Source organism: Geotrypetes seraphini, chromosome 9 (assembly GCF_902459505.1).
Source record: "Geotrypetes seraphini chromosome 9, aGeoSer1.1, whole genome shotgun sequence".
In the NCBI taxonomy this organism is placed as follows: domain Eukaryota; kingdom Metazoa; phylum Chordata; class Amphibia; order Gymnophiona; family Dermophiidae; genus Geotrypetes; species Geotrypetes seraphini.
Window position 1 is genome coordinate 179,491,431 of NC_047092.1, and position 17,408 is coordinate 179,508,838.

At 44.4% G+C, this 17,408-nt stretch overlaps 1 protein-coding gene across 5 annotated transcripts in view; it reads left to right on the forward strand.

Annotated features, from left to right (window-relative positions):
* Positions 1–17,408, forward strand: part of ACAP2 (ArfGAP with coiled-coil, ankyrin repeat and PH domains 2) — a 117,729-nt gene that overhangs the window by 63,980 nt on the left and 36,341 nt on the right. For 3 of the 5 annotated variants that reach the window (XM_033957809.1, XM_033957810.1, XM_033957812.1), the window contains exons 10-12: positions 9,341–9,453; positions 13,361–13,381; positions 17,082–17,133. In XM_033957809.1, the coding sequence (XP_033813700.1) occupies positions 9,341–9,453; positions 13,361–13,381; positions 17,082–17,133 (186 nt within the window). The remainder of the gene's footprint in view (positions 1–9,340; positions 9,454–13,360; positions 13,382–17,081; positions 17,134–17,408) is intronic. The other 2 variants (XM_033957811.1, XM_033957813.1) reach the window with 1 other exon arrangement.

Below are 17,408 nucleotides of genomic sequence, written 5' to 3' on the forward strand. Positions count from 1 at the left end.
AGCCCGGTCTTCCCCAACCGCCCACGGAGGGATTCCCCGAAGGATTCCCTCTTAGCTGATTTTTTGACAGCTGATGCCGACTTGCCTGTTTTAGCGGCTGGGACTGTTCAGGCTTCTCAGCCGATACAGGCCATGGAGGGAGCATTTTTGGCGGGAACTTCGCCATTTTCTCTGTCTGGCCCCTCCATTTTGTCTGCAACCTCAGGTGACCTTTCCCCTGTATTGCAAACACAGGGGCAGGTTTTAGCAGGGACCCCTGCTGGGGCAGGGAGTCCCTGGGGACCCCCCAGGGGTTTTTTGTCCCCAATTTAATTTCTTTCTTTGTGCAGACAATTGGGGGTCCCACGTGCACCTGGGGGGTTTCGGGGGTGGTTTCCCTCCGCGTTTCGTTTGGCGTCCCCTCTTCCTCCTCCCTCATCCAAGCGCCCGCGGGGGGGCTTGGATTGCGAATTGGTGGTCGGAGGAGCGTGTTGGCATGGTTGAGGACCTGGCTGCTTTGGCGGGCTTCCAGGATCCTCTAGAGGGGACGCCTGCTTGCAGCGGGGCGGCGGGTTTCCCGTCTTCCAGAGCAGATGCGTCCGTGGTGCGCTTTTTATTCAGAGGGATGAGCTTTTAGACCTGATGTAGCAGGTCTCCTTGGTGCTGCATTTTTGAAGTTGCGCCACCTGAGACCCCGCATATGGGGGCCCCTCTGCTTCAGGGGGTCTGTCCTGTTTCCCGCTCTTTTCCTGTGCGTCAGGATTTTCGGGATTTTGTGTTGGCGCAGTGGCCTACGGGCGCCGTTTCGTTTGGTGTGCGCCTTGGCTCATGGGTATCCCATCCCGAAGGGGTATAGGGCTACCTTAATTTCCCCCAATGGGGGACGCGGTGGTCTCGGCACTTCCTAAGCGGCATACCGTGCCTGTTATGGACGGTTCTGCTCTTAGGGTCTCTGAGGAGCGTACGTTAGAGACACTTCTTAAATATAATTTTGATGTCTCTGCCTTGGGGGTCCAGGCGGCTATTTGTGTGGGGCTGGTGGCTCGCACCATGTTTCGGTGGTCTGAGCATGTCCTGGATCGTGAGTCTGATGACTGGTCCTTAGTGGATCAGGAGGTGGTGAAGTTTGAGATGACTGCCTCGTTCCTCTCGGTTGTTCTTTGTGACTTGGTGCTGCTAAGTCTGGGACTTTTGGTGGCCGCACGCTGTACCTTGTGGCTTCGCGCTTGGTCAGCGGTTGCCGCGTCCAAACCTGAACTTCCCAAAATTTCCCTTTCGGGGGTTGTTTTTTGTTTAGAGAGGACTTAGATCCGGTGGTTCAGACTCTTGACGGACTCTGAGGTGCCCCGTCTGCCTGAGGACAGTGCCCACCCAGCATCTCGGGTTGGCATTGCCCGGGGGCGTCTGCGGGAATTTCGCAAGTTTCGCCTGGGGCATGGGACTGCTTCTTTCCAGGCTTCCGGTTTTTCCCCGGGGTCGGTTGGCTTAGCGCATGCAGTCTTTTCAGGGGGCCCGTCGGGGGGCTGGGAGTTCCCCCCCCCCCCGGTTCCCCTGCTGCCCGTCCTGCGCGATGTCTCTTTGCCGGCGCCCCCTTTGGTTCCCGTGGGTGCCCGGCTTCGCAACTTGTTTCCCAAGTGGGCCAAGATCACGTCCAATCAGTGGGTCCTGGTGGTGGTGCGGGACGGTTATGTACTTGAATTTTGCCCGCTCTCTGCCGGATCATATCTAGCCTCTCCGTGTCAGGTGGCATGGGAGACGCTAGCCTTTCGCCAGACCCTTCAGCGCTTGCTAGATCTCAAAGCAGTTGTCCAGTGTCCCCTCAGGAGTGCGGTATCGGCTGGTACGCCATTTCCTTTATGGGGCCCTAAAGGAGGGGACCTTTCAGCCCATCCTTGGTTTAAACTGTGGTCAACAGGACTCTCAGAATTCCCTTTTATTCGCATGGACACTCTGCAGTCTGTCCTTTTGGCGGTTCAGCCGGGGGAGTTCCTGACTTCTCTCGCTCTGGCGGAGGCCTACTTGCCTGTTTCAATTCGGGCCTCTCCTCAGCTCTTTCTTTGCTTTGCGATATTGGGTCTGCACTATCAGTTCTGTGTGCTTCCCTTGGGCCTGGCCACGACTCCCCGGACGTTCACCAAGTTGATGGTGGTCGTCACGGCGGCATTGCAGTCAGAGGGCATTCTGGTGCACCCCTTCTGGGATGACTGGTTGTTTCGGGCGAAGTCGTTGCAGGAGAGCGCCCGAGTTACGGCGGTTGAGTTTCTCCGGTCACTGGGCTGGGTGGTCAACCTTTCCAAGAGTCGGTTGGTCCCCGCTCAGCATCTGGAGTACCTTGGGGTTCTGTTCGACACCTCCTTGGGGAAGGTCTTCCTTCCAGAGGCCCGGGTAAGCAAATTGCAATCTCAGATTCGCCTTCTTTTGGCGTCCCGGTGTCTCGGGCGCAGGATTTCCTCCAAGTCTTGGGGTCGATGGCAGCATTCCTGGATGTTGTGAGGTGGGCGCGGGCCCACATGTGTCTCTTCAGTATGCTCTGCTCCGTAGATGGTCACCCCAGAGGCTCAGTTTGGAGGTCCCTGTCCCTCTGCGAGGCTTGGCGCGCTGCAGTCTTCTTTGGTGGCTCCAGACCTCTCATCTGGTCCAGAGGATGAGTCTGGATCTATCGCTTCTCACGGTGCTTCTCACGGATGCCAGTCTCCTCGGTTGGGGGGGGCTCAGTGTCTAGGTCACTCAGCTCAGTCACCTGGTCCATGGAGGAGGCGTCCTGGTCGATCAACATGATGGAGACCAGAGCCGTCCCTCTGGCGCTGTTAGCCTTCTGCTCCCTCTTGATGGGCAAGTCGGTCAGAGTCCGGTCTGACAATGCCACAGCGGTGGTTTATGTCAATCGTTGAGGCACCAAGAGCGCTCAGGTGGCGGAGGAGGCGGCTCGGCTCATGCTTTGGGGCGGAGTCATGCCTTCTGGACCTCTCGGCCTCTCACATGGCCGGGGTGGAGAATGTTCAGGCGAACTTCCTCAGTCACATCTTAGATCACAGAGAGTGGTGTCTCAGCCCTGTGGCTTTTCAGTTGATAATGCAGGCTTGGGGTCAGTCCCTGATGGACCTGACGGCCACAAGTGGCAATGCCGAGGTGTTCCGCTTCTTCAGTCGTCGCAGGGATGGACTGGCCGAGGGTCTGGATGCTCTGGTTCAACCATGGCCAACAGAGGGGCTGTTGTGCATGTTCCCTCCGTGGCCATTAGTGGGCAGAGTTCTTCTCCGCATTGTTCGCCATCCGGGTCTGGTGGTTCTGGTGGCTCCAGATTGGCCTCGACATCCGTGATACGCAGATCTGGTGACACTCTGGTGGCGGATCCTCTTCCTCTGCCTCCCTTGGACGACCTTCTGACGCAGGGTCCCATTCCCATGTTCGACCCGTCTCCCTTCTGTCTTACGGCTTGGCTTTTGAAAGGGGTCGCCTTGGTAAGAAGGGGTATTCGGATAGGGTGATTTCTACACTCTTGGGGTCCTGGAGGCTTTCTACCTCTCAGGCTTCTGTGTGGATTTGGCACTTCTTTGAGGGGTGGTGCCAGGTGCGGGGAGTGGTCTCTCTTCGCGTTTCTGTGCCTAACATCCTAGAGTTCTTGCAAGATGGCCTGGATAGAGGCCTGGCTTCGGCTTCTCTCCGGGTTCAGCTTGTGGCCTTGTCAGCCTTTCGGGAGTTTGTGACGGGTCAGCGTTTGACAGCCATTCCTGATGTGATTCGCTTTTTTGCGGGCGGCCAAGGTGCTCAGGCCTCCCGTGCGGTCCTCTGTTCCCTCTTGGAATCTCAGTCTGGTTCTCTCTATTCCGATGCACCCGCCCTTCGAACCGTTGGGCGGCTGCTCTTTGAAGGACCTTACTCTGAAGACGGTCTTTTTGGTGGACTTTTCTTCCGCTAGGCGTGTTTCTGAGCTACAGGTTTTCTCTTGTAGGGCTCCCTTCTTGGAGTTTTCTAGGGAGCCGGTTGTCTTGAGGCCTGTTCCTTCTTTTTCTGCCGAAAGTAGTTTTTCCTTTTCATGTCAATCAATCTGTGGTCCTCCAGGTCTTGGGTAGTTGGGAGGGCTCTTCTGAGCAAAGACAGCTGCGCGAGTTGGATGTTGGTCGGGTCCTTTACTCTTATGTGCAGCGGACCCAGGAGATCAGGAAATAAAATCATCTCTTTGTCCTTCTGACTGGTCCTCTTAGGGGGGCTGGCACTTCTAAGGCTACTATTGCATGCTAGGAGACTATTGCTTCCGCTTCTCTTCTGGGGCAGCAGCCCGTTCCGGAGTTTCTCAAAGCTCATTCTACTCGGGGTCAGGCGGCTTCTTGGGCTGAGTCGTCGCTCGTGTCTCCAGTGGACATTTGTAAGGCTGCGGTTTGGTCTTCCTTGTATTCCTTTGTCAGACTCTTTCGGGTAGATGTTCTGGCGCGTCAGGACGCGGTGTTCGGTGTGTGTGTTCTGGTGTCAGCCCTTCGGGGGTCCCGCCCGTGTGAGGGACTGCTTTGGTACGTCCCATTCATAAAGATTAACCTCTACTGGTCTGGAGAGTGCTAAAGAAGGAGAAATTAGGTTCTTACCTGCTAATTTACTTTCTTTTAGCTTCTCCAGACCAGTAGAGGTCCCCACCCTGTCTGTTGTTGTTGTTGTTGGGGCTGTTTCGCGGGCAGTTTTTGTTTTTTGCTGTGGGTTCTAATATTTTTCTAGGGCCGGGGAGAATTAAAGAACAGCGGCTGTGGCTCGGCTGGCTTAGCTGGCGAGCTGTGGGGACATTTTCCTTCTGGTATTTCTCCTCTGCATTTTCCAACAGCATTTGGGTATGTTATTTGTTACTCCTGTTCGGAGTATTGTTTTCTTTCTGTTTTCCAGTTCTTAGTTCTGCTTGGCTATTCGGCAGACTGATGTAAATAGAGAAGGGAGTATATTATATACTGTCCCACAGTTTTGTTTTCAGTCTCCATCTGCTGGTCATGATTGGATATATACCCATTCGTAAAGATTAACCTCTACTGGTCTGGAGAAGCTAAAAGAAAGTAAATTAGCAGGTAAGAACCTAATTTCTCCTTTCTGTTTTGTCAGACTGCAATATAAACTTGTATGGATTCTAATCATTTTGTTAAATGTTTCAAAGACAAAAGTGATGTTTTTGGCAAGGACCGTGAACATAAATATTCCTGCCTGCACAGCTGAGGTGATATTAGACTCCCATTTGTCCTTTCAGTCTCACATTTATTGCTATGGTAAAGAAGATTTATTTTAAATTGAGATTGCTGAGCAATCTCAAATCTTACTTGTCTGGGGCCAATTTTAAGTGCATCCTTCAATCAGTTGTATTGTCCAGTTTGGACTACTGCAACTTGGTTCTGTTAGGTGTTCCCATGAATGTGATTCAGGCCTTACAAGTTACTCAAAACTCGATAATTTGAGTTTTGTTTGGTGTTGGGAAATTTGATCATGTGTCCGAGTTCTATGTGAAGCTATATTGGTTGAAGATTGAATTTAGGATACAGTATAAACTGTTGTTGTTAACATACCTCTGTCTCTATGGAATGGCATCTAAATACCTGATTGAATGTATATCTGTATATAAACCATCTCGAAGTTTACACTCAGCTCAAGTTATGGAGTTGAAAGTCCCTACTCTAAGGCAGGCAAGGTTACAAGCAATTAGAGTGGAAGCATTTTCTTGTGCTGCTCCGGACGCTTGGAATCATATTCCATTTTACATTAGAAAGAACATAAGCTGGGTCAGACCTGAGGTCCATCTTGCCCAGCAGTCTGCTCACGCAGCGGCCCAACAGGGCATTCATTTTGAATCTATCCCCTTTTGACTTTTCCGAATGCCCTCTTGTTCTTTTGTTTTTTGAAAGTTTGAAGAATCTGTCCCTCTCTACTCTCTCTATGCCCTTCATGATCTTGTAAGTCTCTATCATATCCCCTCTAAGTCTCCTCTTCTCCAGGGAAAAGAGACCCAGTTTCTCCAATCTTTCTCTATCTCTCTCTCTCTTTCTTGCTCTCCATTTCTCTCTGTCTCCCTTTCTCTCTCTCTTTCTGTCCCTCTCTACTCTCTATGCCCTTCATGATCTCGTAAGTCTCTATCATATCACCTCTAAGTCTCCTCTTCTCCAGGAAAAAGAGCCCCAATTTCTCCAATCTTTATCTATCTCTCTCTATTTCTGTCTCTCTCCCTTTCTCTCTCTCTTTCTTTATATCTCTCTCTCTCTACTCTCTCTATGCCCTTCATGATCTTGTAAGTCTCTATCATATCCCCTCTAAGTCTCCTCTTCTCCAGGGAAAAGAGACCCAGTTTCTCCAATCTGTCTCTCTCTCTCTCTCTCTCTCTCCTTCTCTCTGTCTCCCTTTCTCTCTATATATTTCTCTCTGTCTCCCTTTCTCTCTCTCTTTCTGTCCCTCTCTACTCTCTCTATGCCCTTCATGATCTTGTAAGTCTCTATCATATCCCCTCTAAGTCTCCTCTTCTCCAGGGAAAAGAGACCCAGTTTCTCCAATCTTTCTCTATCTCTCTCTCTCTCTTTTTCTCTCTCTCTATTTCTCTCTGTCTCCCTTTCTCTCTCTACTCTCTCTATGCCCTTCATGATCTTGTAAGTCTCTATCATATCCCCTCTAAGTCTCCTCTTCTCCAGGGAAAAGAGACCCAGTTTCTCCAATCTTTCTCTCTCTCTCTCTCTCTCCTTCTCTCTGTCTCCCTTTCTCTCTATATATTTCTCTCTCTCTTTCTGTCCCTCTCTACTCTCTCTATGCCCTTCATGATCTTGTAAGTCTCTATCATATCCCCTCTAAGTCTCCTCTTCTCCAGGGAAAAGAGACCCAGTTTCTCCAATCTTTCTCTCTCTCTCTCTCTATTTCTCTCTGTCTCCATTTCTCTCTCTCTTTCTGTCCCTCTCTACTCTCTATGCCCTTCATGATCTTGTAAGTCTCTATCATATCCCCTCTAAGTCTCCTCTTCTCCAGGAAAAAGAGCCCCAATTTCTCCAATCTTTCTCTATCTATCTCTCTCTATTTCTGTCTCTCTCCCTTTCTCTCTCTCTTTCTTTATATCTCTCTCTCTCTCTTTCTATCCCTCTCTACTCTCTCTATGCCCTTCATGATCTTGTAAGTATCTATCATATCCCCTCTAAGTCTCCTCTTCAGGGAAAAGAGTCCCAGTTTCTCCAATCTCTCAGCATATGAAAGGTTTTCCATACCTTTTATCAGACGTGTCGCTCTCCTCTGAACCCTCTCGAGTAATGCCATATCCAATATTGGACGCAGTACTCCAGATGTGGGCACACCATCGCCCGATACAACGGCAGGATAACTTCTTTCGTTCTGGTAGTAATACCCTTCTTGATTATACCTAGCATTCTATTCGCTCTCTTAGCGGCCGCTGCGCATTGTGCCGTCGGCTTCATTGTCACATCCACCATTGCCCCAAGTCCCTTTCTTGGGTACTCTCATTCAATAACATCCCTCCCATCGTATAGCTGTACCTCAGGTTTCTGCTTCCCACATGTAATACTTTACATTTCTCAACGTTGAACTTCATCTGCCATCTTGTCGCCCATTCTCCTAGTTTGTTCAAGTCCCTTTGCAATTCTTCGCAGTCTGAGCTCCACTAAATAGTTTGGTGTCGCCCGCAAATTTTATTATCTCACACTTCGTCCCTGTTTCTAGATCATTTATGAATATATTAAATAGCAGCGGCCCGAGCTCCGAGCCCTGCGGAACCCACTCGTGACCCTCCTCCAGTCCAAGTAGTGGCCCTTCACCCCTACCCTCTATTTCCTACCCGTCAACCAGTTTCTGATCCATCTATATACGTCTCCTTCCACCCCGAGATGTGCCTGTTTTTTAAGAAGGTTTTAAAGAGACAACTTTTTTGCGAAATGAAATATGGGTGCTGAACACTTATCTTACCTGCTGAATTTGTATGATATGTGGCGAGCAGAATTTGCTTTTGCTTGTCACATCTTCAGGACTTCTTGGGTGTCAGTGCCCAGGGGGAGGAGAGAAGAGATGGGGTTGGAACTAGAACTTACAATTATTGATGTGAGGGGCAGGGCCTAGATGGCCAGGACTTTGGGGATGCGGGTAAGGGAGTCTTTCTTGCATTTTAGCCTGGCATTGAGGTTGGGGAGAACTAGTTGGAGAGGCTACTGGCCCACAAGGCCCCTTGAAATAGCCAAATTTATTTTTAAAAAATTATTTAAAAATTGATATACCACCTATACTCTAAGCCAGTGGTTCCCAACCCTGTCCTGGAGGACCACCAGGCCAATCAGGTTTTCAGGCTAGCCCTAATGAATATGCATGGAGCAGATTTGCATGCCTGTCACTTCCATTATATGTAAATCTCTCTCATGCATATTCATTAGGGCTAGTCTGAAAACCCGATTGGCTTGGTGGTCCTCCAGGACAGGGTTGGGAACCACTGCTCTAAGCAGTTTCCATTAAATAAACATACATAATTTGAAATCAATAACTTAAAAATTTACAAACTTCTATTCACTCCCTACAAACAGTCTATTCATAGCATAGATGGTCAAATAGTAAAACATTTATGCCGCCAAACTGTCCCATAAAGCCCTTTTCTCAAGCTTGTTTTCACAGTTTTGGGTATTAATGAGCTGTTTTGCATCACAGCAGCTCATTAATGGCAAATTTATATCCACTTCTGCAAAGTCTACTTTTCCAAAGTGAACGTAGATTGTGCTGTTAGCACAAGCCCCTCAAATATAGCTCCTTTTTTTGCAAATTTTTCGATGTTTGTGTGTGTTTGCTTTGTTTTTTTTTGAACTGCATTTTGTAAACGAACTCTATATTTATTCTACTTGGCAGCTGATGTCCTTCACAATGACGAGGAAATTGTTGATACAATTTCCTCAGATACAATTGAAGACATGCAGAGTTGGTTAGTTATGAAGTTAAAGTGGAGAAGGCCTGTAGAACTATAGGATAGGCTTATAAGGCTAGAAACAAAATTTCCATCAACTTACTGGTTGTGCTGTGTCACTATTGAATTAAATGTCTATAGCTTGTTTCTTTAATATCTTCTATGAGATGCCACTATTTATCTCCTGCCATGCTATCCCCTAAAGGAATGTAACCAAGCGAACCTTTTCTATACTGGTCTCTTGATCTTCTGTGTGGTATAAGATCAGACAAGTAAATGATGCCCAGGTGTATTAGAGACTTTGCTTTAGAAGTAATAATTCACTACTAATAGCACAGGTGACATTTGAGGAGTTCGAGTGTTTTTATTTTATTCCACTTGCATTTTTACATCATCTATCATGAACATACTGGAGCAGTAGAATTATAAAATGAAAAAAAAATGATTGACTATCTCTTTGTATGAAAGGACTTCTCCAATGATGATGCAAAACTTGAATACAATGTTGATGCAGCAAATGGCATTGTTATGGAAGGATACCTCTTTAAGCGAGCCAGCAATGCCTTCAAGACTTGGAACAGGTAATATTTTCACACTTTCTTAAAGTTAGGCAGCAGTATATGATTCTCATATACTGACTCTGTGGAGATCAAAGTACAGAATATACTCCCAGCAGAATTTTGTGCAGAATTCGGCAGGGGCTTGGCACACTCTTTTCTTCTCCAGCGTTACGCTTCCATGTCAAGAAGAAGACAAAGTGAACCACTGTACAGCGGGTCATTTCCTCCTCTTGTGTCAGCTTAGACCCATCTGTTTATGTGAACTGCAATCCTGTAGTTCACATAAACAGTTGGGTTGGGTCTAAGTCAGCACTGGAGAAGGAAGTGACCCGTTGGGCAGCGGGTCATTTCCTCCTTGCTGTTGGAGCTCAGCAAGAGAAGGGAAAAGAATGAACAAAGCTGCTGCTGTGGCTGAAAACGAGAAAGGGTCAGAAAAAAGTGCAGCGGGGGATTGGCGGCAGAGTAAAATGTGAATCATGTGACGGGTGGGTAGGGATTGGGGACAGAATAAAGGGATGTGTGCCATGGGGGGTGTTGGGAGCAGCAAGCGGAAGGCTTGTCATGGAGGAGTGTGTGGCGCGGTGGTTGAAGCTACAGCCTTAGCACCCTGGGGTTGTGGGTTCAAACCCCGTGCTGCTCCTTGTGACCCTGGGCAAGTCACTCAGTCCTCTATAGCCCCAGGTACGTTAGATAGATTGTGAGCCCACCGGGACAGATAGGGAAAATGCTTGAATACCTGATTGTAAAACCGCTTAGATAACCTTGATAGGTGGTATATAAAATCCTAATAAACTTGAAACTTGAGAATGGGGGGAGGGAAGGATGCAGTGATAGCTGGGGAGATGAGATGAGAAAGAATGAGAGGTTGAGGTATTGTATATGGGAGAAAACTTTAGGATAAACCGAATTATGGGAGCCAGAACTGCATTTGAAGTAAGAGAGGGAACCGAAGAGGCTGGAGTCTGAGAAAGCAAAATGAACGAGTGGTATAACAAGCTTAATAAACCATAAAGGCAGGAAGAGATTTCAGGCCTTGTGATAGAGGAATTCCTATATAAAACACTACAAATAAATGATGCCGAATTTTAAAATATTGCGTGCAGAATTCTCAAAACTTTTGCTCAGAAGTTTAAGGGGTGTGTTTTTTTTTTTTGTACAGAATTCCTCCAAGAGTACGTATATATTATTTCATTTTGGCGTGTCTGATTGTAAACAAATCTTAAACTTTTAACAGAATAGTACTAGTAGTGTACTGTTTACTAAGAAAGTTAAACATTGTATAGAGTTTGTAAATGTAAGCATTGTGGAAGAATGTATTGGAATAGAGTGTTAGAGTACAATTTTCTTATTGTGCCTTAATTGCCCTGTTAAAAATTTACCTCTGTAAGCAGGCTAAAGTATGCATGATCTTCTAGTCTGTGCACTTGTCATTGGATTGCAGAGAGGTATTTTGGGGGGGCAGGATGCAGGAAAACGATGACTCTTGGGGTATTTTCAGCTTCTTTGATGATATTTTTGAATTGGTGATATGACAATAAAGCTTCACTTAATTTAATACTAATTTACATTCCTGAATTACTGTGAAATGTGCATTTTCTTAATCTGTATGTTGTTGAACTTCTGTTTCATATTTTTTATTTTTATAAGAAATTGTCTGCAGGGTATGAGTATTAATAGTTACATATAGAAATAATTAATAGTACCTGCGTAAGCCTTTCAGCACTATAGAAATAATAACTAGTAGTAGTACATTAATTTGTAGGTTAGGTTAATTTTGCACAATTTTTCATTATGTATATGAAAAACCTGCAGACATTGTAGAGGTTGTAAGCAAATCCTTTTAATATACTAGAGCAGTGGTTCTCAACCCTGTCCTGGAGGACCACTAGGCCAATCGGATTTTCAGGCTAGCCCTAATGAATATGCTTATGAGAGATTTGCATATAATGGAGGTGACAGGCATGCAAATCTGCTCCATGCATATTCATTAGGGCTATCCTGAAAATCCGATTGACCCAGTGGTCCTCCAGGACAGGGTCAGGGACCACTGTACTGGAGATACGTGTTGTAAGTAAATTCTTATAATATACTGTATGAGATCTGTTCAAAAAGTTCCAGGACTTGTTAAATTATTTTTTATAAAATCATCTTACAACTTATTCCATTGGGTCCCCTTCACTATGTCGTTTCCACTTCTGGAAACAGTCCTTAAACGCATCTTCAGAAATTACCAAAAGTTGCATCGAATTTTGCTTTGTCTTCTATGGTGTTGAATCGCTTTCCTTTCAGCGTGGATTTAAGTTTAGGAAACAAGAAGTCGTCAGCAAGGGCCAAGTCAGGAGAGTAAGATAGCTGGAGAAGAACAGTCATTACGCTTTTTGCAGTTATTTTCTGGTCATTTGTTATCAACTGTGAAACAAACTTTGCCACAATGTGAGACATCCCCAACTTCTTTGTTAGAATGTTGTGGCATGAACCAATAGAGATGTTGCATTCCTCTGCCGATTTAGTGCGCACAAGAACCCTCACTTGATCAACATGATTATCAGTTGACGTTGATGGTCTTCCAGTTCGCGAATCATCTTACACTGATTCATGAGCACTTTTGAAGCGTGAATACCATTCAAAACACCTTCCATGACTCAAGACATGTTCCCCGTAAGCCACTTTCAATATTTCATAAGTTTCTGTAGCGGTCTTACCCAATTTAAAATAAAACTTTACGCTGTAGCGCTTTTCATTCAGGTCACACATGATGAAAAGTAGCCAATCATGAAAACATATTCACAAAAACTGCTCTAGCTCGGAGACGAAAACAGATGTATCAACAAACGGAGAAAAGGAGGCTACTCATGAGTTTTGAAGCTACTCAATGCCACCTAGCGCATCTCAAAAAAAAATTCCCATTGGTGCGCGATTCAAACTGTCCTGGAACATTTTGAACAGACCTCATATATTCACAAAGACAAGCTTACTAGGACAACTGTGGATATAAAATTATTTACTGTGCCAGTTTCTCCTGGAAAGAAAAGTGCAGTGGATTTTGATTACCCTTCAGTCTATAATTAGCTATGTATGTTCCCCATTATTTCAGGATGTGTAGGTTGCGTTCACCTATTTTACTTTTCACATATCAAAATAAAACATAATTTATATAAAACAGGCTCCTGAATACCTCATTGGGGGAGAGTGTGGCGCAGTGGTTAAAGCTACAGCCTCAGCACTCTGTAGTTGTGGGTTCAAACTTGTGACCCTGGGCAAATCTCTTAATCCCCCCATTGCCCCAGGTACATTAGATAGATTGTGAGCCCGCCGGGACAGACAGGGACAATGCTTGACTACCTGAATAAATGCATGTAAACCGTTCTGAGCCCCCCTGGGAGAACGATAATAAAAAATAAATTATAGAAGACATAAGGGTAAAGAGTCATGGATTTAATATACTGCCTTTTTGTGGGTACAATCAAAGCGGTTTACATGTACTATTTCTGTCCCTAGTGGGGAGTAATATTGCATGTATATTGATGTCTAGAATTTCAGACTTTTAAAACTCTGAGTTTTTATGGTAAGAAAGATGCAATTAAGACAAAATAGAAAAATATTTTGCATATAAAACTTTTTTATAGCTTCATTACCTGTGTGCATACTCAAATGTCCCTGCTTTCCAAAACATTCTCTCTGACCCTCACGAGCTAATCTTTGATCTAGACAGATCGCTTTGTACTCTAGGTAGACAGTAGTGTTCTTCATGTAGAATATATGCGTGAATGGGCTGCATGTGTGGAACATGTTTTTATATTGTATTAGTTTATACTTTTTCTTGCTATATTGTATCATGCAATTTCTATGCTTATTCTGCATGTTTTGCATTATCATTCTTTCTCCTTTCCCGTATGGTTTAATCCTACCCCATTTTTTCACGTGACAGGAAAAAGCCAGATCACAACAGGTACCAATCAACTTCTTTGTACTTTTTCCAACATTTTCTTTGGCATAAGAAAGCTCATAATTAACCCTATGTTTTCATTTTGATTACTTGCAATGGATATGTGATCCTTCAGCCTGGTTAAGTCAGTGCGTTCAAGTCCTTTCACAAACAGGCTACATATTTATCATAACTGTACATTGTCTCACACGTAGGGCTTGATTCATCTAGATATTTCTCCTATTCTGTGCCTTTTGGTATTTTATTGGTAAACTAAGCCTGCTAAGCACACGTGCAAGCTTTAAAAAGAAATCTCCATATTTAAAATTTAGTAGTATAATGGTTTAAACACTATTTCCCATTCACATAAACTGAAATTTATTTGTACCTTTATTTGGTTATTCTCTTTTTCATCTCATCCATGGAAACACACGTTTCAGAGTCAGAAAATGTCTTTAAAAAAAACAGGGCTGGATCAAGTGGGCGCTCTGATTTTATTTTTATTTTTTTAATGCCCTAGTCATCTGCCTAGTTTTCCTATGCTTTAATCTGGCTCTGCTGGACATCTTGGGGGAGGGGAAAAGGGGAGAGAAGCAGAGAGATGATGGACTAAAGAAGGGTAGGAAATGGAAGATAGGGCTGTCCCTTGGTGTAGATGGGGGGGAAGGCGGCATGCAGTTGAAGGTTTGCCTACAATGTCGGACATCTTTGGGCCTGCCCTGTTAGAGAGTGATTATATTTAAACTGCCTTTGGTGAATCTCTTCATAAAGACAGTTAATACCAGTAAAAAATTGTATGGTGGTTATGTTCTTATGTAAAAAGTTGCACAGAAACATAGTGGCTGTTGGCATAGTTTGTGTGAAGTGGGGTGAAACAGAGAGATTTCCATCAGTCTTAGTAGAAAGTTGTGTGAAAGTATTTTGGGGCTACAAGAAACAGTTTGAAAGGGAATGGATCTTGATATTCGGTCTTTCTGAGGTTACATTCAAAGAGGTTTACATATTATATACAAGTACCGTATTTTCACGCATATAACGCGTACGTTATACACGATTTTACAAACCGAGCATAACCATGCGTGTTATATGCGTGAGCGCGTTTTATAATTTTTTTTTTACATTGCTGGTTCCCCCCCCCCCCGACGTCCGATTCATCCCCCAGCCCCCCCGCACCGTTTGCGGTGGAGAAGCAGCCTACCGTGGGTTCATGATGCCAGTAAGCCCTGCTGCTTCCTCTGCTGCGGTCCCGCCCCTTCTCTGATGTCAGAGAAAGGGCGGGACCGTGGCAGAGGAAGCAGCGCAGGGCTCAGAGAAGGGGCGGGACCGCCAGCAGAGGAAGCAGCAGGGCTCACTGGCATCGCGAACCCACGGTAGGCTGCTTCTCCACCGTAAACGGTGCGGGGGGGGGGCAGGGGGATGAATCGGACGTCGGGGGGGTGCGAGCGGTCCTTCAGGGTGGGGGGGCCAGCGGTCCTTCGGGGTGGGGCATCAGGCTTTCAGGGTGGGGACAGGACTTCAAGGGGGGGCAGGCATACCTTTAAGGGGGGGACAGGACTTCAAGGGGGGCAGAAGGAGGTTTTAATTCAATGAGCAGCATGCGCGGTATACGGCGTGTGCGCGCTATATATGAATTTATTTACATAAATTTATTTTTCCTGCGCGCTATACCCGTGTGCGCGTTTTACACGGGTGCGTATTATACGCGTGAAAATACGGTACTTATTTTGTACCTGGGGCAGTGAAGTGTCACAAGGAGCTGCAGCCGGAATTGAACCCAGTTCCCCAGGTTCTTAGGCTTAAGCATTCCTCCACTCCTCCCTATTTATGAAAGTACATAAGCATCTATATTGCATGCTTAAAATAAGTTGTATTTGAAAATTCTTTTAGATGTCTTTTATAAAAAAGAAAAATACTCCAAAAGTTTGCATGTTAAAATATACATATAGGTTTACAAAATATCTATGTATACTTTGCCTCCTTGTACTGCCTCTGCCCTGTTTTTATGTGGCTAAAAGAATGCATGGTATTCATATCGTGTATATAATTACAGAAGAGGTCTGTCATCAAAGCCTGACTTATGTGGGCAAATATGTTTCACATGGGTAAACATTTTAGTTATTTCCATAATAATGGGTAAATCATGGGAGCTAAAGGGAAAATTGAATACTTGCGACCTGAAAAGAGTTAATTGTTATGTGAAATGGAGTTCAGTTTATTCTATTGATGACTGATTGGCGGATATTGACTAAATAAAATGTTCAGGCCCCCTTCAGAAAGGCTTTTTCCAGGCACAGAATGGGAGAAACCCTCTTATGGACAAGAGCCCTCAAGGCTTTACATTGGTCATGTGATGCTCTGCTTTATTAATATAACCCCCCCCCTTTTTTTTATATTTCCTGTGTGCCTTTTGGCGATTGTCTTATAGCTGGACTGATGGATCTTTTACAATACTATTAATAGATATTTGCAGGTTATGTTGGACATAAAGGAATTTTATATAGAAAATTGGTCAGTCTGTTCTTATGATTCATTTTGACTGGCAGGTCCGAGTTATTGATGATGTTTGTAGGGACAAAGCAATAGTGTAATTGATGCAAGCTTTTCTTTAGCCTTGATAACTAGGCACATACCTAGATTATATGCTCTTTGCAGAAGGGGCTTAGTATATCTGAATTATGATGTGCCTTGAGCTTATTCTGGAAAGGCAATGTAGACATACAGAATTAAATTATTGTTATATTATAAGATGATGAATGAGCAATTCATTTTTTCTTGACCCTCTATCCAGTGGTGATAGTGTATTTTTATTCTAGTTTTATTGTAAACTGCTTTAGTGTATTGCATATCAAAAATAATATATCTAGTTTGTGTTTGTTGTTAAATGGAACCGAATTGTTGTCTTTTAATTTATAAGGACTAGAAGAGGGAATTTTGTCTATGTTGGATTCTCTTTAGAGAATGATTCAATCATATTAGAATATGTTCTGTAATAGAGACTTATAGCAAATAAAGTGTATATTTCTCTCTCGGGTACTAAAGGGGACAGTTGTTTCATCTCTTAATACCCAATGATATTGATTCTATCCTTATTTAAAGAAAAATAAATTTGAACTTAGATAATTCAATGGAGCAGAAGGTTGAAATTTCTGTGGCTAGGATCAAACAGATTTTTCTGATATATTATGCTAATCAGGTTTTCTATTCCGCCTTTATCTATTCAGTTTAAGAACAGATTACATTACAGGAAGTTAAATGGACAGTTTGATGTGGAAATTCAATAAGGTTGCTAGTATAGGTAGATCAGTACAACTGTTAATACAATTAGGTCATTTTACAAATACATGGCTCATCTTTTATGTCCTAGGAGTAGCATTAGACAGCTTGGAAATGGGCTTTTACAATTACAATTTCAGTTACTTCAGGGTTGGCTTCCTGTCTTGGTATAGAAATGATTTTCTATTTTGCCCTCCTGAATTTTCTTTTCTATTCCCTTTTTTTCCATGCTGATGTATAACCAGACCACCTCCTTGGTACTAACAGTTTCACTGTGTATTAAAAGATAAATGACATTGGCGGGTCTTTGTGCAGAACTGGCAAATTCATTTTGTGTAACCTAATGTTGCTCTTTTAAACTTCTGTACTACATCCTTTCCACTGATCTAGAAATAAGAATGTCACATCTTCACTCCTGTGTCCTTACCCCCCTTTTTAAATTTTTCTGTAGGCGCTGGTTTTCAATACAGAATAATCAACTGGTATACCAGAAGAAATTTAAGGTAGGTTGTCCTATTAACAAAAAAAAAGCACGTAGAATTGCTCGATATCCCTTCCTCCTGTTTAATTCCTTCTGCTTCTGCTCCACCTTCTGGCCATTTTGCTTGTGCTTTATTGATAGAATAGAGATAGAATATTACTAAAAGGTGGAAATTTAGATTAAAACAAATAATAATCACATTCTGCAGATAAGTGAACATTTTACTTTGCTGCAAAATTTGTTGGCTTGAAGCTTGGGATAGAAGAGAGTGGATCTGATCAGGAGAGAGAGATTTAA